Source organism: Emys orbicularis, chromosome 6, assembly GCF_028017835.1.
Source record: "Emys orbicularis isolate rEmyOrb1 chromosome 6, rEmyOrb1.hap1, whole genome shotgun sequence".
NCBI lineage: Eukaryota > Metazoa > Chordata > Testudines > Emydidae > Emys > Emys orbicularis.
Genome location: NC_088688.1, coordinates 121283368 through 121309404, shown reverse-complemented (window position 1 = coordinate 121309404; position 26037 = coordinate 121283368). Strand labels below are relative to the sequence as shown.

The 26037-nt window shown below is 43.1% G+C and overlaps 1 protein-coding gene across 2 annotated transcripts in view; it reads left to right on the top strand.

Moving 5' to 3' along the window:
* The window catches only part of LOC135880235 (PALM2-AKAP2 fusion protein-like), a 174934-nt gene that overhangs the window by 131278 nt on the left and 17619 nt on the right, over positions 1–26037 (top strand). The window contains exon 2 of one of the 2 annotated variants that reach the window (XM_065406420.1): positions 11652–14016. In XM_065406420.1, coding sequence (XP_065262492.1) covers positions 11652–14016 — 2365 coding nt within the window. Of the gene's footprint in view, positions 1–11651; positions 14017–26037 lie in introns of those variants that run through there. The other variant, XM_065406421.1, reaches the window with a different exon arrangement.

Sequence of the window (26037 nt, the reverse complement as noted above, 5' to 3'; positions counted from 1 at the left end):
CCTCAGGAATAGAGAGGAGGAGAGATCCCCTAAAGGTGCCAGGGTGGTAAGAATGGGGCTGCCGTCTTTCCTGAACACAATAGGACAGAGAGTAGCAAACAACTTGGGGTCTGCCAGGATGATTGGAGGCTAACAGGCCACCATTGCTTCGGATAAGCATCTCTATTTCTGGATGTTTTTCCAAACCCTTTTGAGCTCTGAATAAAGAGTGAAGATAGCTGGCAGTGCAAATGAATGAACCCTGCTAGCAGCTCCCTATCTTATTTGGGAAGCTTTACCTGGAAATATTTCTTTTTAATATAGAGTTTCATAGAATATCAGGGTTGGAAAGGACCTCAGGGGGTCATCTAGTCCAGCCCCCTGCTCAAAGCAGGACCAATCCCCAGACAGATTTTTACTCCAGTTCCCTAAATGGCCCTCTCAAGGATTGAACTCACAACCCTGGGTTTAGCAGGCCAATGCTCAAACCACTGAGCTATCCCTCCCCCCAATGTTGGCAACCTCTACACGTAGGGCATTAGAACTGGTCTTATTGATAGAGAGGTTGTTGAACAGCATCCTAGGGTTGTCCTCTTCCACCCTGTACAGAAAGTGATCTGGGAACATAAACTTCCAGCAGGTATGGGTGGAAGGCCCTGGATTTAAGAGAGGCAGATCTCGTGCAGTACTGCACATCAGCCCCGAATACTGCACATCAGCAGCAGTACTGGATTGGAGTCCTGAAACACAACTCAAACCTGTGACTTTTTGGCTAGTACCAGCTGAGCAGTACAGATACTACAACCTATTTTTGTCATAGCCGGCATTTTGTTTTCTAATCCAGCAGTTACAAGCATATTTTATTATTACCTTTTGATTTTCAAATCATATATTTTCATATCAATCCCCTTGCATGTGTAGCTTTTTCAGACCATCCAAGTCCTATGCAGGAATAGAAGTCCATGAATAATTACTTAGGCTTTTTTCAACAGCTGCATGAGACTTTTGTCTTTAATTTACAGACGGTAGAAATGTACTGTACCTGTTCCCATAGCAATGATTACATCTAATCTGATAGTGTAACAAATTCTTCATGGGCTGAACAAGTCTATATTTTTAGGGTAAGAGAAAATAACTGGCTTAAAGGATCAGGCCACCTATTACCTGAAGAAAACTGTTTCCATTTTGCGTACCTTGGTTTTAGTGGGAGGTAATCTTTGTTGTTCAGAAAATAGAAACCTGACTGTGCAACAGAAGCTTTGTCATTCAGGTCACAGTTTACATTTAAGCCATGGAGACAGTTTTAAAAAAATCCTGTTCCACACTATAGACAGTTGAGAATTCGGAATAATTTTTTTTTCTTTTCTTGAGCCACTGTTCTCCAGCCTTTATTTATTACACCAACAAAAGGATCACATTCTGATTTGATAAAAGCATAGTATTATGTACTGCCTGGGGCAGCTGGAGTCTGTTGCTCTGTCTGGAACTAAGGGGAATATTGCTAAGCTGTTCGCATGCTTTCCAAGCAAATGGGATCACTACACCTTCATGTTAATAGACAGACACCTGAGGAATTGTTGAACAGGTTTCCTCAAGCATGCTCCCAAGGTAGCAGTCAGTATATACATTATGTGTGCCTTGCAAATCCTGTCTATCTAATCTATCTATCTACATACTCAAAATTGGTTTTGGTTTGTGAGGTTTTTGAGTTGGTTTTAGGCAATATATTATGGTTTCCTGAGTGCTTAGAGGGCAAAGAAATCTGCTATTCATGAAGGAAACCTGCCAATTAGCCTGTCTGGCCAACTGAATTGAGTCAATCAAGAGTACGGTTAACTGCTAGTAAATATTACTTTTGGCGTCCAAATCTAGTGGGTTTTAGTCATCCAAAAGCTGCTTCCATCACTGTATGAAAAGACTGTGTGTCAGCCTGTCCCTGTGATATAACAGTAATGATTTTCTGCATTGCCACATAAGAGATATAGGTTTCATTCCCCAGTGGTGAGAGTTGGGAATAGAAGAGTGTGTGTGTGTGTGTGTGTGTGTGTGTGTGTGTGTGTGTGTGTGTGTGTGTGTGTGTGTGTGTGTGTGTGTGTGTGTGTGTGTGTGTGTGTGTGTGAAAAAGTGACCTTTATCAAAACCACAGTATGTTTCAAAAAATCCCATGCCTTTCAAAAAGAAGTTTAACACAGTTTTCACTAAATGGAAAACTTCAATAACTATTTTTATAACATTCACAATAATGTTTTCAGGAAAAGATATCAAAAAAATGTTGCCATAAATGGAAAACGGGTCAGTTTCATGCTCTTTGACTAAAAAACAACTACAAAATTGTTCAGGAGACTAGGTTTGTATGTTTCGAGCAGCTGTGGCTGGGAGTGCGTCATATTTTTCAGCAGCAGACCTCTACCCTATTCCTTTCTCTCTACTAGTGTTTTTGCCCTTCCTCCACAATCCCCAGTATCCACTGCTCCTTCCTTCTGAGCTCTCAGCGCTCTTTTCACCACCACCAGAGTACAGCTTTCCCTATCGCTTTGCTCATTTTCAGCTTCCCTGAAGAGCTTTCAAAAGAGCAAAATGCCAAACCCATTTCTTCAAAATAGCCTTTTCACGCTAGCCGCACCAGAAACAAAGGCAGTCCAGTCCCTGCTGTGAGAGAGGGTAGAGCATGTATACTTCAGAATGTTGGGCAGTGCTCAGATACCATCATGATGGGTGTGAGAACCTACATGGGTGGGTGGATGGCTGTGGCTGTGAGCTGAAAGCAGCCAAGATGGTCTGGACAATGGTTCCCATCCTGCATATGTGTTTTGTTTCGTTGCACTCTGTCCCCTTTATTGTTGGTTCAAACACTGACTCATGGTGCTGTTGAAGCGATCTCACCCACAGGCACTCTAAACATAGTAAGCGTCACGCCTGGCACCAAAGATCTGATAATCGAAATAGATAAGACAAGGGGTAAGAAGGGAAACTTGCACAGAGAGGTGAAGTGACATGTCCAAGGTCGTACAGCAGGTGAACGGATGAGCTAGGAATAACACCCAGGTCTAAGTCCCAGTCGAGTGCCTTACCCGCTGGATCATGGTAACACTTCCTGCAAACATTCAGCAACACATTTATCACAGGAGATTCACCTAATGAGTCAGGTTTCCTATATTCCTCTAAGTAGACCGGGACCAGATCCGACATTTCTTATGTGCCCCAAATTCCCGTTGACTTTGCTATACGTTTTCCAGGCACAAAGCTTAAGCTTTCTAGTTGACATTTAAAGTATCTGCTTTGATATTGAGTATTTTAATTGGCTGAGTGAAGCACAGTGCTATGCTCAAATTGATGGCATATGGAGGTTTGTTGCTGGTAACTTTTCAACGCCGCATCCAATCAATTCCAAAATTTAACAGCATGTTCTAGACATCATGAGGAAGAACCATAGTGATTTTGGTGAAAATTGGAAAACCTGAAGGGAGAAATTTGGGGGCACACAAAACTCCTTGTGACAGGAAGGGAGTGTGGCAAGGAGCTCCTGAAATAGGCAGGGATGGGAGGGTGGCATTCAGGGAGCTTGTACATCAGTGCAATGTAGTGATCTGTTCATATGAAGAAGACTAGCTCAGAGAAGCATTTAATGTAACTGTGGGGATGGAATAAGCATGGCTAAGTAGTTTGGCAACTGCGAGATGTGCTCTTTAGGGGTGCCAAATATTTGAAAATCCTAAGCTTTAATAATGTTCTAGAAGGCACTTGGAACTTCCTCCCATCAGTGATGCACAAGGCAGCTACCCTCTTTGAAAGGGAGAATTTGAATGAAAATATCCTTCTGCAAATCCTATGAAAATTAACCCACCCAGAACCAACCCCAAGCAAAAACAGTCCTTGGTTTCTCCCTGCAATGCTTCCTTCTCAGCTTCTCCATCCCAGGCAGGCTCCCAGCTGCCTCTGTCATCTTCTCTTCCTATTAAGGGCCCTATTTCTGCACAGCTCATTGTAGTCAGCACCAGTATTTCCCACATGGCCCCAGACACTTGTACACTGTCTGAGACGCACTGAGATCTAGGGGTGCCCACTGCACACCGCTGAGCCAAAACAGAAACAGACTTTTGGAAGAGGGATTTAGGTGGGAGGAATGGCACTCCACAGCCAGATAGAAGTTTGAGACTGACCTGGTGGTGAATGGACCTAGTGTTTACAGTACTATCCCTGAAGCTCTGGCAGCCTAGGCCACTGCTTAAAGTCAGGCCTATGGCATAAGGTAAAGTGTAGTAAAGGCATTGGACTGGCACTTGGGAGAGACGAGTTCTGTTTGACTCTGCATGGGAGAGAGCCTGGGAGTGTTTAAGGCAGACGCTAACTGGTGGACAGTACAGGCTGGGCAGGTTGACTGAGGGAAAGCAGGGTCCACATTACAATAGGTTACTAGATCAGCGAGGCAGGATGGGGCTAAGTTTCAAAGAGCCTGGAAGGGAAAAGACAAGAAGCTTGTATTTGCAGAAGTAAAGGGGGGAATCCAGTGTAGGGATTCAAAGATGAGGCTGATGTGGTCAGAGCATTGAGCCAAGCAGGTGACTTTAGTAGCAGCACCGTTTTGAACAGACTTCACTGAAGCAACTTTGCAGTAGTCAAAGCCAGCAAGGAGGAGGAGAAAAAGCCAGATGTGAAATGGCGAGGATGTGTCTGAGAGTTGTGGTTGTGTGGACAGAGAGGAAAGGCCAAATTTGAGAGATGTCCTATAAGGAAGTCACAAGATTTAGAAATGGCCTTAATGTGTGGGCCCAGTGAGAGTCCTGCAGTGGAAAGTGTTGCCCAGGTTATGGGTCTGACTGACTGGGAGGATGGTGGTTGTATCCATGGCAATAGAGGAAGGTGGGAGAGGGAAGGGTTTGAGAAATCAAGAGCTCAATGTTGGCGTTGTTGAGTTTATGATGATGATTGGACATGCACGAATAGGTATTACAAAGACAGGCCAAGAAACTAGATTAGGTGAAGGGAGATCAGCAGAGCGGTAGATTTGAGAGTCATCCATATAAAAATGGCAGTTAAAGCCATACGTGCGGATAAAAGTACTGGGGGTGATTGTGTAGAGGGAGAAGAGGAGGCGGCCCAGGATAGAGCCTTAAGAGACACCCAGAGAAGGTGGGTGAGGGGAGGAAGATGACCCACCAAAGGAGACACTGACAGAGAGACCAGAGAAGCAGGAGGAAAATTATGAGAGGACAGAGCCACAAAAGCCAATAAAGGACAAAATTTCAAGAAATAAGGCATGTTTGACAGTGTCTAAAGTTGCCAAGAGGTCAAGAAGGGTGAAAGTAGAGAACAGGTCCTGACATATGGCCAGGAAGCAGCCATTCGAGAGACCCTCAATGATGAAACTGTGTTGTTTCAGCTCTTTTAAGCTGGTAGATAAATTAACAATAATGTTGTAGTTCATGACCAATTACGGTGCTAATTAAACTTTGCCTTAAATGTCTTTGTTTAAGGACAATGTTTCTGTGCTTTGGAAGGATTGTCTCCCACTCTTCTGCTTACGCATTTTCTGTTGAGTCAAAACAAAAAAGAGAGAGAGCTGGCAATGTATTCAGTGGGACTCTCTGGCTCTACTCCCACATTTTTTTCCTAAATGAACTGCTCTCTCAAACACTTACACTTTGTAGATGAAGAATTCAACAAAGGAGGAAATATGCTAATGATTTCCTAAGAAGCTAATAATCTGCAACACTGTAGGAATGACACTGGCTACCCCGAAACATCTGGCTTAAAAGGAGAAAACAAGGGGGCACGTGCAGAGGGCCGGAAAATATTAGCATGTCTCCTGAGAAGTGTAAGTCTGTGTTAATGGTATGTGGAGACCTTTAACGCTATAGCACTGGCTGTAGTTAGGTTTAAACACAAACTCTCTCCATTTACAGACCTTCCCTATTCCATAGAAGCCAGGGGCTCTGAAGAAAGTAGAAAAAAGAGAAAGCTCTTTCTCCCTTCCAGCAGCAAGAATGTGATGGAGCTACACATTTTCCACACATGATTGAAAAGTCGGGACTCCCAAGCAGGGTCAGGACATTACTCTGGTGGAAATCCCAGCACTCCTCCTTTCCGCCAGATGGCAACAGTCCTGGGCGGCTTAGTATGACATTGTCCGTGCAGCTCCCTGCCCATTCCCCTTCTTCCATATCTGCCTCTAACCAGCAGTTGTCTGCTAAATGTTCATTCCCAAAGAGTTTTACTGGGTCCTTCAGGACTCCCCTTAATATTCTCAGGTGTCAGCAGCAAATTTTGCCAGCCCGCTATTCACTATGTCCTCAAGATAATTAATAAATATATTGACTCCTGGTTCTAACACTGATCTCCAGGACACCACACTGTTAACTAGAGTTGGTTGAAATTTGTCCACATTCTATGGAGAAAACAGTGCAGAAAAAAGCATCAGAATTTTTTGTAATCTCCCCTCCCCCCCCCCCCCCCCCCATTTTTTTTGACTGGCTTCTCTTCCATGCTGAAAATCAGCCATTTCTTCCCACTTCTCCCTCCATCACTACTAATCCATGACAAAGACTTGTAATTACCACTTTTCCTGAATAGCCTCTTATTTGTTTTACTGTGTAAATAGATGCAATATTACATAATTACATGCATGGTACTAATTATACAGTCTCTTGTACTTAGGTCATTATGTAATGCCATAATTGCATGTCCTAATTACTGCGTATACATTTAACTACCTAATTATGCGTTGTGGATTGTGGCTGTGATTAGAGGATGAGTTTTTACTAATTAAGGTTATGTAAGTAGGTAATAAAATATTTCTTGACCTCTTGTTCCATGCACTAAAAATAATTTGCAAACAAAAATAGGATATGAAACGATATATCAAATTTGAACACCAACTGATACTGTACCTTGAAGGAAATAGACCTGCTTCAATGTAAATCTTGTCTGGACAATATAATGCACTCATATGAATGATCCTTTAACTGATTGTGCTGAGGTATTATTGAAAGGCGTAGTGTAAATTGGCCCTTGTCTCAACTCTGCAGGAGTGTGTGATTTATCTAGTGATTGGATCTATTATGTGCATCCTGTCTCCAGTAGAGGCATTGTCTATTGGTGGTTGAGTGTGTAGAGACCGAAAGCCAGCTAGCATATATGCTGTAGTCAGAAGCAAGCATATAGTGGGAATTCTGCTCAGAGGAGCAGCAAAATGTGCCCCAACTGCATCTCTCCAGTCACTGCAAGAAATCCTGCTCTCGTCCCTATAGAGTTCCTTTTGCACAGGATTCACCAGCAAGCAATGTCTCTGCCTTTGCATCCATGTGTCAGCCAGAGCAAGATTTACCCTAATAAAAGAATGGAGTCACAGCCTTAAGCCATGTATTACCCTGTCTGTTTCAGATCCCTGGTAGTTCTGCATGTCTCTGGCAGTGATCTATGACCCTTCATGTTACCGGGAAGTAGGGCTGTCGATTAATCGCAGTTAACTCACACGATTAACTCAAAAAAAATTAATCGTGATTAAAAAAATTAATCGCGATTAATCGCACTTTTAAGCAATAGAATACCAATTTAAATTTATTATGTTTTTGGATATTTTTCTACATTTTCAAATATATTGATTTCAATTACAACACAGAATACAAAGTGTACAGTGCTCACTTTATATTATTATTTTTATTACAAATATTTGCACTGTAAAAATGATAAACAAAGAAATAGTATTTTTCAATTAACTTTGTACAAGTACTGTAGTGCAATCTCTTTATCATGAAAGTGCAACTTACAAATGTAGATTTTTTTTTTGTTATATAACTGCACTCAAAAAAACAAAACAATGTAAAACTTTAGAGCCTACATGTCCACTCAGTCCTACTTCTTGTTCACCCAATCGCTATGACAAACAAGTTTGTTTACATTTATGGGACATAATGCTGCCCGTTTCTTATTTACAATGTCACCTGAAAGTGAGAACAGATATTTGCATGGGACTTTTGCAGCCGTCATTACAAAGTATTTACATGCCAGATATGCTAAAGATTCGTATGCCCCTTCATGCTTCGGCCACCGTTCCAGAGGACATGCTTCTATGCTGATGACGCTCGTTTAAAAAAAAAAAAAGTGTTAATTAAATTTGTGACTGAGCTCCTTGGGGGAGAATTGTATGTCTCCTGCTGTGTTTTACTCACATTCTGCCATATATTTCATGTTATAACAATCTCGGATGATGACCCAGCACATGGTGTTCGTTTTAAGAACACTTTCACGGCAAATTTGACAAAACGCAAAGAGATGTGAGATTTCTAAAGATAGCTACAACACTCGACCCAAGGTTTAAGAATCTGAAGTGCGGTCCAAAATCTGAGAGGGACGAGGTGTGGAGCATGCTTTCAGAAGTCTTAAAAGAGCAACACTCTTATGCGGAAACTACAGAACTGAACAACCAAAAAAAGAAAATCAACCTTCTGCTGGTGGCATCTGACTCCGATGATGAAAATGAACATGCGTCGGTCCGCACTGCTTTGGATTGTTATCAAGCAGAACCCATCATCGGCATGGACGCATGTCTCTGGAAGGGTGGTTGAACCATGAAGGGACATATGAATCTTTAGCGCATCTGGCACGTAAATATCTTGAGACACTGGCTACAACAGTGCCATGCAAACACCTGTTATCACTTTCAGGTGACATTGTAAACAAGAAGCAGGCAGCATTATCTCCTGCAAATGTGAACAAACTTGATTAGCTGAACAAGAAGTGGGACTGAGTGGACTTGTAGGCTCTAAAGTTTTGCAATGTTTTATTTTTGAGTGCAGTTATTTTTTTGTACTTAATTCTACATTTGTAAGTTCACCTTTCATGATTGAGATTGCTCTGCATTATTTGTAATAGGTGAGTTGAAAAATGCTATTTTTATTTTTTACAGTGCAAATATTTGTAATCAAAAATAAATATAAAGTGAGCACTGTACACTTTGTTTTCTGTGTTGTAATTGAAATCAATATATTTGAAAATGTAGAAAACAGCCACAAATATTTAAATAAATTGTAGTCTATTATTGTTTAACAGCGCGAATCGCTTGACAGCCCTACTAGGAAGTTAATTTACCTGTAATAGTTACACAAGATGAAACAAAAGTTATGAGTTAATACAAATGTCATTGCTAGAGTTATAGCTTTGGAAAAGCTGTCAGTCCTGGTGGTTGTAGAAATGTTCTGTGGCATATGTGCTGATACAAGGAGTAGAGAAATTGGACTTCTTTTAGAAAAAGGGTCCTCAACTTGTTCCTGAGTAGAGATAGGCCAGTGCCACACAATTCGGTTCTGGATCCAGACTTTCCCATAGTTCATTGATAGTTAGGTGTGGTAGATGGTTAGTTTGGAGTCATCTTTATTGGGTCCCAGAGACTGGTGCTGCTGCCTATATTCTTTGTGGTAAGAGTCAGGTCCAGATCTTCATCCCCTTGTAAGTCCCCTTTGCACTGCTGCGGTGATGCAAAGGGGATTTAAAACAGCTGTAAGGCAACATTGAAGATTTTCCTGTCGTAGAGGAATTCCCCAACAGACATGTGGAACATTCTGGACTCTGCCTCCTGCTCCAACCCGAACCTACTCTCCCCTCCCTCCCCTATAAATATGAGAGTTTTGCCTGCATCAGGGCTTCTGGATTTGCTCCTCTTTAATGTAGTTTTGTATCTGATGCAAATCAGCATTTATGATTAGGGCCCTACCAAATTCACGGCCACGAAAAACGCATCAACGGACCGTGAAATCTGGCTATTGTTGCTTACTTCTGTGCTGCTTTTAGAGCTGGGCAGCTGGAAAGTGGCGGCTGCTGGCTGGGCGCCCAGCTCTGAAGGCAGCAGCAGTGCAGAAGAAGGGTGGCGTGGAATATACTGTTTGAACACATCCACTAAATTTGCTATTTATGCCGTGACCAACCTATGAAAAATGTGATTTCTCCGCGATTGAAGTAGACCCCTCTTTATGATACCAGTACTATATCGCACTGATCAAACGCAATAGAAGCAAGTTTAGATTTGTAACGTACAAAATAGAATTGTTTTTAAAAAGGAATTTTAGAAACTTCAGTTTGAAATCTTCGTTAGGTCAGTAAATTGGTTCAGAAAGTGAACTGAGACTTAATGAAAGTAAGACCAGTAAAACTTGGTTGTGCACAACAAATAAATATACAAAAGAGCTTTTTTAAAAATTCCTTCCTACTTAAATACAGTTAAAAAGCAGAAAATATCTAATAGCCAAACTCGACGGTTTCTTTAAAATTTACATGACTTTCAGCTAATGGCTCATATATTTGTTGCTTCCTGTTGTGAACAAAACCCCTTCAAAGGTTCTTGGAAAAACAGAGCTATTCTTTTAGGACACAATCCTGCAAAGTGCCAGCTGTCTGCAGTTCCCATTCCAGCCTATATGTGTTGCAGTTATTTGGGCCCCAAGCAAACAAGTATTTGAGTTTCAAGCTGAGTGCTTCCTGCTGTGGTATTTATCAATAGCATACATGATAAATGACAGCAGTAGCAGTGAGACTAGCTGACAATAGGGAACATTGTGGATCTGCACTATGGTCTACAGTTTTATTAGTGATTTTTGAAACCATTGCCTCAGCAGCCATTCTGCAAAAGCACAAGTGGGGGGAAAGGCCAGATTCTTCAAAGGGACCAATAGGTCACTTTTCTGTATAATATTTTAGACAAAGTGAACAGAAATGCTACTTTGGGATTGTGTCTGTTTTTCAGATTGAATTGATGATTTGCCAAATTCCTGTACTTAAAAAGAAGAGTTCAAAAATACCCTGCTTTTGATAACACCTACTGTTTTTTGCTGGCTTTCAATAAATCTAGGAATTCATGTATTCTCCCTTGATTTGCTAAAATTAAAAAATGAGTAAAGCCTGTTCCTGAAAACTTGACTCATGTGAGTAGTCCCGTGAAATTCAGGTTGAATACTTGCCTGAAGAAGAGATTCAGAATCTGGCCCATTCCAGAATAGGAATGGTATTTATTATGTTATTTAAAATCATTCATTGAAGTCAGTGGCATTGTATCAGGCAAGAATGTGACCCAGTGGACATAGTTTGGGGGACTGGGAGGCAGGAAATCTGAGTTCTAATGTCAGCTATGCTACTTACTTACTCTGTGACCTTGGGCAAGTCAGCTGACCTTTCTATGCTTTAACTTATGTATCTGTAAATTAGGAACTGGAATTGACTGCACAGAGATATTGTGAGACTTAATTAATGCTTATAAAGCTCTTCCAAGGGATGAAGTGAAAGGTACTATGTGCTAAGTGGTAGTGCTGGCATTAAAAAAAATCTGTCAAGCCTTTGATGACTTGGAAGCCCAAAGCTAAAATTTCAGCAAAAATCTTGAGCACTTGTATAAAATGATCAGAAGGGGGGGTGTATGGTATCCAGATGGGAGATATTTAAATGATGGTTTTGCTGTTGCTGCAATATCTCTTCCAAGTTATTATACGATGTATATTCTTTAGTATAAAAGCATTATTGATTTGTCTTTCCTTCCCTCACTACATATGGATGCTTTAATCTTAACTTTAGGAAACGCTAGGATTTGCTTTCCAGATGGTGTTTACTATTTTTGCTCTTGGCTTTCTGCATAAAAGAAAATCTCTCTTCATAGGACTTTACCATGGTTTTGTTCTCTTTCCTTTTAGAAATCGTCCAGAATCCCTGAGGATGACATCAGGTTAAGAAAAGACAAAGACCGAAATTGTGCCAATTTCCCGGAGCCTGTTAGTGTACTTGCTACAAAGAAAGAGAAAATGGAAATCGAAGTCCCAGTCTCGGAACATACAAACATCACTGTGGTGGCGTCAACACATCCTGTAGACAATCAAACCCACTTCTTTTCGCCTGTTGCCAGTCACAATGGACTTAAGGACAGGCATGAATCCCTGGACAGTGAAGTTGCTAAAGAGATCAGATATCTAGATGAAGTGCTGGAGGCCAACTGCTGTGATGCTGCTGCAGATAACACCTTCAATGGGACATGCTCCCCTGAGCCAAGTGCAATCCTTGTGGATGCCTCTGGTCCATCTGTTCCTGTTAACAGTGAGTCAGTACCCAATGAAAAGGACGTCATAGTAGCTGGCAGGCAAGCATCCCCAGTCATTGAACAGAATGAAACCAATGTAATGGCTGAGAAGCTGAAACCTAATGGCCATTCTTCAGATGGACAGAAAGAGGAGCTTTGTGGCAATCTAAAAATGCCGGCGAGTCCAAGTTCTTCAACAAGTTCCAGAAGATCCTCCAAGGATGGAGAACTAACCTTAACTACTATTAAGAAAGAGGCTAAGTTTGAACTGCGAGCCTTCCAGGAAGAAAAGAAGCCAGCCAAGCTCTTTGACGATGAGAAGGAGAAGTACAGCGTCCGGAAAGTGAGGCCATCAGAGGAAATTATTGAACTTGAAAAGGAAAGAAGGGAGCTTATTAAAAGCCAAGCGGTAAAGAAAAATCCTGGCATCGCAGCCAAATGGTGGAACCCACCCCAAGAAAAGACACTGGAAGAGCAATTAGATGAAGAGCATCTAGAATCCCACAAGAAGTACAAGGAACGCAAGGAGAGGCAGCAGCAACAAAGCACAACACCAACATCACCAAAACAGGTGGCCTATTCCTTTGTACCTCCAGAGCCAGGCTGTGTTAAAAAAGAAGATATTGTCACAGAACAGATAGATTTTTCGGCGGCCAGGAAACAGTTTCAGTTAATGGAAAATTCAGGTCAGTCTAACAGCCAGATTGCACCAAAGAGATCAGGGGCACCCAAAATGTTCTCTATCAAACCCTTCTACAAACCCCTTGGCCCATCGCAAATAGACAGGCCAACAGTTTCCATGACAAGACCTGCTTCTGTACCGCTTGAGAATAATGATATAACCATTGTAAAAGCTCAGAAGGTCTCCTGTGTCTCAGAGGGTCATCCTATAAATATTCAACGTAGTCCAACTGACCCAGTAAAAGAATTGTCTTACAGTGATGCCTCAAAGACTGGACAGACCACAAAATTGTGGGCAGATGACAGTGAATTCATGAGTGCGAGAGCAGTCTTCATGGTGGTAAAGGACGATGACCCTGGCATTTTAGATCAGTTTTCGAGGTCGGTCAATGTGTCTTCTCCTCCAGAGGAGCTGGACTCTGGTTTGGATGAATTGTCGGTGAGATCTCAGGATACCACAGTCTTGGAAACTCTTTCCAATGATTTCAGCATGGATAATATCAGTGACAGTGGTGCTTCTAATGAGACTATGAATCCCCTCCAAGAAAATTCACTTGCAGATTTCTCTCTACCGCAGACCCCCCAAATGGACACCCCCTCAGAGTGCCGGGTAGGTGTTTCCAAGTCATTTAGTGACCATGGCTTTTACTCCCCTTCCTCTACATTGCTAGACTCCATGCTGGTTGATGACCAGCTGGACTACCATGCTGGCCTACTAGTTCAAAATGCAATTCAACAAGCCATAGCTGAGCAAGCTGACAAAACAGACTCTAAACAAGCGACAGATAAAGCGGAGCGGAAGAACTCTGTCAAAGGCCAGGAAGAAGTCAGCACAGCACCGTGTTCTGAGAAGGAGCAGAGCACAATGTTTGAGCCACCTCAGGTGTCTTCTCCAGTTCAAGAAAAAAAGGATACAATACCAAAGACTTCAAGAGATGAAGACTCAGGACTCAGGGAAGGGAAGACTTCACAGCAATCTTCTGTATCCCCCTCCAGTCAACCATTCCTTGTGGAGGAAAACAGGCAGGAGGTCAGCTATTTTAGCAAGTACTCTGAGGCAGCCGAGCTTAGAAGCACTGCTTCCATCCTGGCTACACAAGAGCTCGAGGTGACCGTGGGTCCTTTTAAGCTAAGGTCAAGAAAACAGCGGACTTTGTCGATGATAGAAGAGGAGATCAGAGCAGCCCAGGAACGAGAAGAGGAATTGAAGAGACAGAGGCAAGGTCTACAGATGGCACAGAGTCCCATCACAAAGAGCGCGCCTCCACTGCCCACCAGAACGGTGGCTTACAAAACTGCTCCAGGTAAGAGCCTGAAGTTAAATATCTAGCATAATAAGAGATGTGGTGTAGGGTCAGGTTAGTTTTATTCCTATATGGTTTTCTGGCTGCCATCTTCAGATCTCTTTTGGGTTTATTGCATGACTTTGCATGAATTGAAACTGCAATATCCAAAGACAGCAGAGTGTATATTCATCCAAGACAGGCACATTATCCCATTACACTTAATGGGAGTGGTGTATGCATGCAGCAAGTGGATATATACTCTCTTCCCCAAGCATAGCAGTGACAGGGCTTAGATACTACCAGGATGAGTCTGTAGAAAATTCTGAAGATAGATCAATTCCTTGCCACTTCCTAGTATAACATTCGTGGTCCTGGTGCTTGAATCTTGCACTATAATTGAGGACGGTCAGATGAAACACAGAAGAAAACAACAGTACTTTTTGCAACTGTATGCCTATTTGAAAAGCAACCTGCACAGGATTGTTTTAGTTCCACTTGTGCCCGTTTTTGGTTTTTATAATGTTTAAGGACCTGAAATGTTTCTTGAGTCTTCCCCCTACCACCTAACCTCCAGGTTTTATTCTGCTTGCATTTTACCATGGAAACAGCAGATCTATCAAATCTGGTTTTGCTGGAGAGCTTCACATGGGGGAGGAGTCTCCACAGATACATATTATGAGTTCCTACACCTTAACTGATAAGGTGTGCATTGGGTATTGGACTTGGGTATTAAAAGTAAACAAAGTTCTTAATAGACTGACTAAAATTACCTTCCTGTCTCGATGGCTCGTCTTTCGCTCTCTTGTTTCTTGTTGTGGTAATTGCACTAGTGTTCCTATTTTTAATGGTTAAAAGCAGCAGAAAATCTCCCTCCCTGCCCCCACTTCTCCAAAACAAAAACAAATTCAAAGGCGGTCTTCATACATCATAAAAAAGACAGAAATGACACAAGCCCAATTTTTTTTCTTTGCAGGTCTTCTTTATGGCTATAGACTCTGCATGGTCCAACAGTATTCTAAATGTCTCATTAACAGAGAAACTAGGGGGGGAAAGTTTCATTAAAGTTAGGGGAAGATGTAAATGTTGATCCAAATTTGTTTTCCTTTCCACTGATGGAATCAGAAGCAAGAAACTTGAAAGGAGTTTGGAGGGCCAATTCCCAGTAGGGGGGGATTCTCATTGGAGGAGCCCATTACCATGGTCCCTGTTCCCATGGAAGTCAATGTGGACTTCAACAGGAGTTGGGTTTAGATTGCACTCCTGTAGTGAATCCAGATGTGAACGATATCCGTAACATAAATAGCTAACATTTATTTTTGTTTCCTTTATGTAAAGAATGTGGTTTTGGTCTGTGTTTCTTTCGGAAAAAATGTACCAGATGTTGGTAACTTCTTTGAAGTGCTATTATTATCCCAAAAAACAATATGGAGAGGAAGCTCCATAAATTGAACCAAATAGAATGTTTTGCCCTCTGACCCTGCAGGGTTTGTTATCCCTCTAACTGGTGTCAATTGTCTACTGCTCTGTTTGCTCCAAAGGAGCTGTGACAGTTTACACCAGCAGAGGATCTGGCCCATTAATTTTAAAGACTCAACAAAGATTCTGAGGTTTTAAGGCAGCCGGGATCATTAGATCCTCTAGTCTAATATCCTGCCTAGCATAGGCCATAGAATTTCATTCAGTTACCCCTGGAGTGAGCTCAGTAACTTGTTTGACTAACCTATATCAAAGAATGTGATAACACCACACAAGATAAGACATGTTGGCCCCTGCCTTGAAAAAACGCTTCGGTTGCAGCTCCAGGTAGGAGAAATATGGTTGGGGCTGGTTGCATTTCATTTGTAAGTATTTTGGGAAGACTGCTGAATCTAATACTTATTTGAATAGCGCTGCTGGAAAAGTGTGTGTTTCTCTTACTCTTATTTTTCCAGGCAACAAATAGTTACCTTGTTTTTAATGTTGAGATGCCAAATATAAATTATATTTTTATGGGACGATGACATTTATATTTGGAATGAGCCAGTTTGGACAGGTTTCTCTAAGCATGTCCTAGCACTGAAAGTTCAAGAAAGATCTCGGGTCCTTTGGCACAGCCTGCGTTGCTCGAACAGGCCTCTGTTATAGGCGGCATTGATGGGAATTGATGGTTCCTTGGGGGCAGTTAATCCACCCCAATGCATAAGCAACTCCCCAAACAAAGATATGAAAAAGAACTCTGGCAAAATCGCATTGAAAGGCCCATGATCAATTGTATTTTAACCAGCATGGATTGAATCCTCAGCTGGTATAAATCAGCATAGCCCACTCGAAGTTGGTGTTCCAGGATGAATCCTTACAGGTCATCCTAGTTTTTCTTGCCCTGTTAGCCCACAGACTAAAGGTGTTTTTTTTGCAATCTTGGGAGAAACAGCATAAAATACAGAGATGCATGTAATTAACTGTTGCTGACGGGTGGGATCTTTAGAGGTTGAGATAACTGTTTTTAATCTTTATATTTGCAGGGGCAGGTCCTGGCCATAAACCTGGTTTCATTAGCGACCAGTTATAGGGGTGAGTCTCTAGTCTTACCACACAGGAGGAAATCTACCTAAATAGCTCATGTAGAATATTCCAGATCTTTTATCTGATTGTAGGTTGAGATTTGTAGAGACTTCCAGACTAAATCACTGAAAATCTGTGTTGTTACTGCAACCAAATTGCCATTTTTGAAGAAAGAGCTAATGTTCTCCTTTCAGCACTAATATTCCACCATACCACCCTCAACAGAATGGGATTGGAGTGAGCATGTGGAGACTGAAGAATTGGTTACTAATCTTAAACTGGAGAGGGGTAAACCCATCAAAATCCTTTTGAGGAGATGAAGCAATTGACTTCACAGGCGTCAACCTCCCTGTACTTAGAGATGTCATTGTTGTTCTGCTCTGCAGTATGATAGATGGAACAGCTTTACTTGAGGCTCATGTTGGTCCCCCAGTGTTTCATCTCTTAATCTAGTCCTTTCTTTTTGTTCCTCTGAGCCTAGCATTTGTGGATTATGAAGAGATACTTGTTACCTTTTAGGGAACCGAGTTTGTATTATGACATAAATTTAGGAGAAAAATACATAATGTGAGCGTATTGTGAAGCCACTGATATTTTAAAAATTGCCAATTACCTTAAATAACAAAGGGCCTGATTCTGCCACTCTTATGCATGCTACAATAGTGCCTTACTCAGTGAGTAGTCCCATTGAAATCAGTACTACTCAGCAGGAGCAAGAGTGGTTCTAAATCAGTGGTTTTCAACCAGGAGTATGTGTACCCCTGGGAGTACTCAGAGGTCTTCTAAGGGATACATCAACTCATCTAGATATGTAACCTGTTGTAAAAATAGGCAAATAAAAAGCACTAGTGAAATCAGTACAAACTAAAATTTCATAGACCATGACTTGTTTATACTGCTCAGTATACTATACACTGAAATGTAAGTACAATATTTATATTCCAATTGATTTATTTTATAATTATATGGTAAAAATTAGAGATTAAGCAATTTTTCAGTAATAGTGTGCTGTGACACTTGTATTTCTCTGTCTGATTTTGTAAGTTTTTAAGTGAGGTGAAATGGGGGGTACACAAGATAAATCAGTCTCTTGAAAGGGGTACAGTTGTCTGGAAAGGTTGAGAGCCACTGTTCTAAATAACACTACCTCAATATTTGGTGAATTTTAGGTGTTCCCTGTAGTAAGTGTTGATAAGCAGAGGGAATACTGCAAATACTGAGGTAACCACCTCTATTTATCTAAGGCAAAGCTAGCAAGTTGAGTGTGTGACCACTGTGAAAGGCAAAAATAAATAAATAAATAAACCCAAACAGGCAAAAAACTTTAAACAGTTTTGGCCGCTTTTATTGGACCATTCTATCCATTTTAAGCCTGATGCACCATCTGCTGAAGTCCATGGAAAGTCTCCCATTGACTTCACTGGGCTTGGGCTCAGGCCCTGTGAGTATATGCACTATTTTACAAAGTTATACACTGTTGAACTCAAAAAAATGTGAGTAAGATGGTCCTTGCGAAAGGTGGGTAATGCTGGGGTACACAAGCCCCTCTTACAAATGGTTAAGTCTGCACCATAGGGCCGAGTCCTAATTTGAACAACTAAAAACATAAGAATGATTTTGCTGCAGTAATTTTCATGCTGGACTACTCAATAAAAATTTGCATAGAAATCCAATGAGTACCCGGTATTATAATGTAATATGCCTGCAACGTAGAGTTCCTTCCACCAGGTCTGGCTGGATAAGTTTCCTAGTTTGTATGTATAGCATGCTGGGGGTGGGGAAACAATATACATTGACAGTGGGTTTTCCATGGTCTCTCTGTTGTACAGCAGGTAGAAGTGAGAGGGGTTTACATTTAATTTTACACAATATCTGGCAGAGGAAATAGGAAACACATTGGCATTCTATGTTGTTCTCCTCACAAGTCGCAAACTCTCATTGCTTTACTGGCTGGAAACTTATCTATCTAGATCAGTGATTCTCAACCTGTTTATCATTGTGGGCTGTTACGTGGGCCGCAGGCTGAGAACCACTGAGGCCCTGCCCCAAACCCCTGCTTTGAGCAGGGAGTTGGACTAGATGACCTCCTGAGGGCCCTTCCAACCCTGATATTCTATGATTCTAATAGAATGAAAGCAGCCATGCCAAACCTGCGGAAAAACCGCAGAAATTGGGCTTGTTTTTGGCTTAACTGGCTTGTGAGTTGCTTGTTGGCTAGTTTTTGGCTTGTGGCGCATTGCTTCTTTTTTTTGATCGGCTCCCGGCAAGCAGGGGCAAGGGGGAGAGAGAGTTAGGGGTGCACAGTGGGCCCACCACAGTCCCAGACTGCACGCCGGGGGGGATCTAGTCACATAGAGTGTTGGGGTTCTTGGGGAATACCTTGTTTTGGCCTTGTTTTGAAATGGGATTAGCTTGATTTTTGGCTTATTGCAAAAGTCAGGGTGTTTATTTACCGCGTGAAAGTTGGCAACTGTGAACGGAAGGTAAATAACCCAAGCAAGGTGAGCTCAGACCTTTGCCCTTCTACAAATGCTGTCAACTTTCACAATACCTGAGGGGAAATCCTGGCCTCATTGAAGTAAAGGAGGTTTTTACCATTGGCTTAGGTGGAGCAAGGATTTCACCCTTGGGAGCAGATCTTCAGCTGAGGACTAGCCCTTGGATGGTTTTCTTAAAGCCCCAGGTCCTGGAGTCATATGATTATAAAATAAATTCAGCTTTTTTTGTAAAGCTTGCAGCTTTGATCTCTGAAGGAGCAACAGGAAAATGAAAAGAACCCCAACATTTTTTTAAAAGCTCATGATATTTAAGTCCATCTCATGATACTGGGGACCCTGACTCACAATTTTTCGATGCTTGGGATTGGCAATACTGCTTCCAGGAATGATATACGAAGTTGCATGCAGATAATTTGGGTGAGGTCCTGTTTCCACTGCAGGGGCTTCTTTGTAAAATAAGGGGCCTGGTGTTCTTAATCCAAATAGTCCCCCCCACCGTCTCCCACTCCCCATCCCAGAGGTGGCTGCATTTCATTGGTGCTGGATGCATGCAGCTTGTCTGTAGCGTTATGGACTCCCTCCGGTTGAAGGTGCTATTTCAACAAAAAAATATTGTTTCTATAAATTAAAGAAGTCACTCTTCACTCTACCCTGCCTCCTCTCCAAAGTATGTTGCTCCTTCCTTTTGAAGGGCGGCAGCAGCGGTGCCAGGGTAGCTCCCCAAAAAGCACTAGCGAATCATATAGGCTGTGACCCAGAAATGCAGGCCACGTCCCAACTATGCTCTGGATTGGGTGCTGAGCTTTGAAAATCTGGTTTGCGTTGTTACAAGTGAATTGCGTTCTGCATCTTTCACACCTTTCTTACGAGCATCATTGTAAATGTACGTTCCTTTCTCTGACCTTGACCATGCTGTCCATAGAAGGATATAGGTATTTGAGCTGTCAAAGAATTAAGAGTCACAAGGTTTTATTCTGCGAGGGCTTTTGCACAGCTTTTAGTGAGAAAGCTGGTTAGAGCAAAACCATCTCTGTGTACCAGATGTGAATATGGGAAATCTCTAACAGGATGTGACTGATGCCTCATGGTAGTCATAGCTTTCCCTAAGCAAGCTGCCATTTATGTTCCTTGTTGATGTTCATGAGGCAGAAAGCAAGTTGTTGTATCTTTCTCCCTTGCATGCAAAAACTCAGCTGTATCTGATGTGTAAATACCTTTCTTTTTGTGAATTCCCTTGCTAATTAATCCTCCTTAGAAATGAACTGCAAAGACTATTTTTAACTTGTTTGGAAGATTTCAGTACAGAATAAAAACCCAAGTCTGTGGCAGTTGTTTTTCAAAATGCTAATGATGATTGTACTTTCACTAAATTTGAGATAATTACTTCCCTAAAGTGCTGAGAAAGCTGAGCATGGGAACTTCTCTTTGCCAGAGTAACAGCCATCACAGCTACCATAAGCCTACATAGAAAAACCACTTCAGTCTAAAACCTCTTTTTCTCCCCCCTTTTTTCCCCCTCGGATAAATTACTATCCAGCTGAAATTTCTCACTTTCAGTCTCACTCCAAAGATTAACTTGGAGGCAAGGGAAGCGGGAGGTCTCAACAAAAGTGGATGAGTCATTTTATTATTTGTGCAAGCATGAGGAAGGGAAGATCGGGAGCCAAAATATATGACCCTTCAAAAAGAAAGGGAGAGGCATTTTTTTTCATACATGCATAACTCAGAAACAAGGGCTCAACTGCAGCTGGTCCCGGCTGCCGTGGTTGGACAGGTGCTAGGGATCGTCTGCAGTCAGAATGCTGCAGCTTGCACTTTTAGGTATTTCTGAGGCCCTGGGAGTTGGGCAGTCATTTACTCCAGTTCAAAGAATAAGAAAGAAGGATGGTAGCTGTCTATTAACTGTTGGCAAATTTGCCTTTTTAATGGCAACCACAATCCATGAGGAAAACTGTTTTGAAAGAAGAAGAAAAAAAATCCGGCAACAAGCCGTTTTGTTGAAGTAGCTTCTGTTGAAATGGTTTTCCTCACGTGTAGCTGTCACCGTAAAACAAGACAACAGCTTCTACGCAGTTAATACAATTGTTTTCTGTATGCACCCCCCCACCCCCACGCTGAGTATCTCAAGTACCATTGTTTGGTGGCTGTTGGTAGCTGCAGCCTTCTTAATGGTGGCTACTGAATTTGTCCCAAGTGCCAATACTATCTGTGGAATTTCTCCTCGGCCTTCCTTTCATTCCCCACTATTTCACAGCACGCCAGCTGGGTGCACACACTGCACTTAAACTGGAAGAGGGAGAATGTTCCTGTTTGTGAAGGAGTGTATTACCACTTTAAGGGACAGGCTGGGGTTGCAATCAAGGAGGCCCCACCGCACCCTACAAGTGGGCTATATAAACGCAAAGAGGATGCTTGCTGAGAGGGAAGCAGAAGACACATAGGCTGCAGTGGGTAGTGGTGGCTTTCTCTCAGGCTCTAGGTAGGGTGACCAGACAGCAAGTGTGAAAAATCGGAACCGGGGTGGGGGGTAATAGGAGCCTATATAAGAAAAAGACCCAAAAATTGGGACTGTCCCTATAAAATCGGGACATCTGGTCACCCTAGCTCTAGGAGACCAATCTAACTGTAATTGCTTCTGTCCTGGAGCCTTGTTAAAAGAGGATATGCTATTTTGTTAGTGTGTATTGGCTTCTTCTTTCATCTGGGCTGCAAATTAAATCTCTTGCCACCCCAAGCCAGGGGAATTAAGGTGGGAACACTTACAACACCACGAGACTACAAGGATTGTGCGCAGGGAACTGCCCACACCTTTACACTGTCAAATAACATGGCAAATTCTGGGACTTGCAGAACCAAAGTCAAGTGCATTAAGGCCCTGATCCTTCACCTTGAAAGTCAATGCTGTTCTGGTCGCCCCATCGCAACAAAGATATATTAGAACTGGAAAAAGTGCAGAGAAGGACAACAAAAATAATTAGGGGTATGGAACATCTTCCATATGAGGAGAAATTAAAAAGACTGGGACTGTTCATCTTAGAAAAGAGATGACTAATGGGGGATATGATAGAGGTCTATAAAATCATGAATGGGATGGAGAAAGTGAATAAGGAAGTGCTGTTTACCACTTCATATAACACAAGAACCAGGGTCAACCAATGAAATGAATAGGCAGCAGGTTTAAAGCAAACAGCAGGAAGTATTTCTTCACATAACACACAGTCAACCTGTGGAACTCTTTGCCAGAGGATGTTGTGAAGATCAAAAGTAGAACTGGGTTCAAGAAGAACTAGATAAATTCATGGAGGACAGGTCCATCAATGGCTATCAGCCAAGTTGGACAGGGATGTAACCCCATGCTCTGGGTGTCCCTAAATCTCTGATTGTCAGAAGCTGGGACTGAACGACAAGGGTGAGTGACTTGATAACTGCCCTGTTCTGTTCATTCCTTCTGAAGGATCTGGTATCAGCCACTGCCAGAAGACAGGATACTGGGCTAGATGGACCCTTGGTCTGACCCAGTATGGCCGGTCTCATCCCCTTATGTTTTTAATGGGAGCTTTGCTGTTGATTCCAGTGAGTGTAGGTTCAAACCCCAAGGCCACACATCCCTGGGACAAATGTGACCGCGACTACTACAGGAATAGCTATTTCAGCTCAGATTTGGAATGGAGCAGGTGAACCACAGTTAAGGTGGGAGCCATGGGATGAGGCCAACAGAGAAACCCTGGCCAGAGATGGGACAGGGAGGACTCGTCTTCTTGGAACCAAACTCCATGGAGTAGTGCAGAGCTCAGGAGCAGGCTTGCGTAGGCTGCACAATGAAACCCTTTCAGCACTCAGTGGGGCATAAGACCTACTCAGTCTTCCTGGCTGGGTCCCTGGCTCATCTGCTGGGACATCAGCACTGCACTGTCTCTGGAGGCATCCCACATTATATAAGGCAGATGGGGACCCTGCGTAAGGCTACAACTTAGTCACGGGTATTTTTAGTAAAAGTCATGGACAGGTCACAGGACATAAACAAAAATTCGTAGCCCGTGACCTGTGCATGACTTGTTCTAAAAATACCTGTGATTAAATCTTGAGGTGGGGAGGGTGCCGGGGGAGGACGATATGGGGGGCCGCCCAGGGCCAGTGACACCAGCTGCTGGGAGCCATGGACTGCAGCTGGCTGGCTGGGGACTGGAGCCGTTCCGGCCGACTGGGGACCGCTGCCTGGGACACCAGCCCTGGGGTCAGCCACACTGGTCCCTGTAGAAGTCATGGAGGTCGCGGAAAGTCACGGAATCCGTGACTTCGGCAGGGGCCCTAACCATGAGTCATGGCCTTGGTCTCAGAGGAGAGGTTTGTAGCTGTGAAAGGAATGGATACATCTCCCTACCTAAGGATGGGACACTCCCCCTCAGCATCAGGGTAAGGATCTGCAGCCATTAACATAGCTGGCTTTGTGCTGCAGACCAAGGCAGGGGCCGGATGTGGTTAAGGGCTTGTCTACACTACAGCACACAGCTGCACCACTATAGCACTGTAGTATAGACACTTGCTACAGTGACGGAAGGCATTCATGTTTGCAGGGGAACCGTTACACCCTGCCTCCCTAAAGTACACTGGTCTCCAGTAGCACTGCTACTGGTCAGGTTATATCAGCATGATCATCATCAATCCTGTTTTTCAGAAGTTTATCATGTGGCTGGTTTATAATTCGCTCCTGGTAGAAACGGTGCAGACAATCTCATCCTGCATCTTATTTCTATTGTCCGGTTTTCATTGTATATCGAAGTTAAACAGTTTGTCCAGTGTTAAGTCATGTGAGGGGAAAATATAGGCTGGAAATGTTATTGATCTAAAAGATATTAGACCAGAGATCCACTATTGTGATGTGATTGCTTTTGAAATACTTTTTTTATGTATGGGACAATGTCAGCTTGAACTTTATTTTTAAATTGACTAATTTCAACAGAGTCCCGTTTGTCACAGGACACCCTTGAAATAGTTTATCCTGGTTTAATATACAGAATATATTGCTCCCCTGTCTCTAAGGGTCTTCTCAGCAAGGGAGCGTGGATGGGGCTAAGAGCAACAGAACGTACTTTGCTTGGGCCCACCCTTGGTGCCCCACCCTCCCACTCTTCTGTGCACTCCCACTGTCTGGCCTCTTTAGCAGTACTGTTGAGGTGTAAGACATCCTGGCTTCTAAACTCCTCCCTGGGACCTGCAGAGGAATCCCAGGAAGAGAAGAACCCAAGCACCTGCTGCTCCACCCTCTGGGCTCCCTAATCCTGTGAGGGAAGATGGGGGCAATCCATTCTTCTATTGCTCACCCATGTAGAGGGTTGGGGAGGGAAGAACAGTTCCCTGATCCCAGAGGAAAACCAGGGAGGGGAGAGGGCTCCCTCACCAAGGCTCACATTTCTCTCCAGACCCATCCAGAGGTTTGGAGAGTGAGGAAAGGGTCTCGGCTCCTGGTGCCCCTTGGCTTGGCACAGGCGTCCCAGGAAACATCCTCCTAGCACCAAACTTGGAAGGGTACAGCAATTCTGCTGTCTCAGCTGAGCACCCTCCTACGGGCCCTGGAAGAGCATACACGAGAGCATCCCCAGCCCTCCAAAGAGCGCATGAGACAGGAAGCGCAGCTGCCCAGAAACTGAAAAGAGAGGGGGAGAGAAATCATTTCCCAGTAACTTTTCAGTTCCAGGAATCTGGGGGTCAGCCATCATCACAGCCACAGCGGAACCGCAGCATACGATTTCTTTTCCTGTTGACAAGACCAAGAAACAGACCTCTGAAGAGAGGGGTTTATGATGTTTGCTCTCTGCCCTTTCTTGATGGCCTGTAACCTTTCCAAAGGAGGCATTATGGGTTTTAGAGAACACAATATATAGTCAAAGGAAGACATGTCAAGGCTATTAGGCCAAAAAGGTACCGATGGGCTGTGATTTGGATAGCAATTTTGCATGCACCCTGAGTGCTTGATCCCATTTCCGTGGGAGTTCTGCCATGGGAGCAGGCGAAGGCTCATAACCTTTAACTCCCAGTCTCCTCGTTGGCTCACCCGTGTTTCTCCTCTGGGAGCAAGATTCCTCATTTTACTTTGCAGCCTTTACACAAGAACTGAACAGAGCCACATGAAGCCAAGCCATGTCACACGAGCGCCAGCTGGCAACCCAGGCCCATGTGTCAGCAAATACCTTTGTTCTGGTTTGTTATCGTTGGATCACAAGCAGTGCACGCTTTCTGGATTTCTTAGATTGCTTTTTAAAAGGACTGTAAAAGCCACCATGTGACCTTGGGCAAGTCTCTGCACTTCTTTGTCTCAGTTTCCCCATCTAGAAAACGGGAATAATGATGATACTGCAGTGAAATGTACATGTAACAGTACGCTTTCCTGGATGGACTCCTAGTGGCAATATAGGAATTTATTATTTGTATTATCGTAGCACCTTGGAGCCCTGGTAATGGACCAGGCCCCCACTGTGCTAGGCGCTGTACAAACACAGAACAAAAAGACATTCCCTGCCCCAAAGAGCTTACAATGTAAGTATAAAATAAGAGACAGCAGATGAATGCAGACAACATTCTGCAAGGAAACAATGAGATTGCACTGGTCAGCATGATAGACAGCGGTCACAGCAGACCAGCAGCCTAACTGTTGTCAAGATTTGTGTCGGCATCACCGCAAAGGAGAGTTTTAAGGAGGGATTTGAAGGAGAAAACTGAAGTGACTTTGTGGATGTTTATGGAGAGCTCCTTGCAAGGGAGAGGCAGGCCCACCTGGATGGGGAATACCTGGCGATGTTTCTTTTGTTTAATTCTGATCAGATCCCCAAAGCCTCCACCTTGCAGGGTTTTCCAGCAGGCGGCGAGATTGAGATTGTTTGGGGGTGGAAGGAGCCGCTTTCAGTTACGAGCATTTTGTACAGCTCTGAGGGTTTGTTAAAGTGACGGGGTGTTTATGCCTGAGGGAGAAATCACAAAAGACCTTGCTGGGAACACTGAGGGC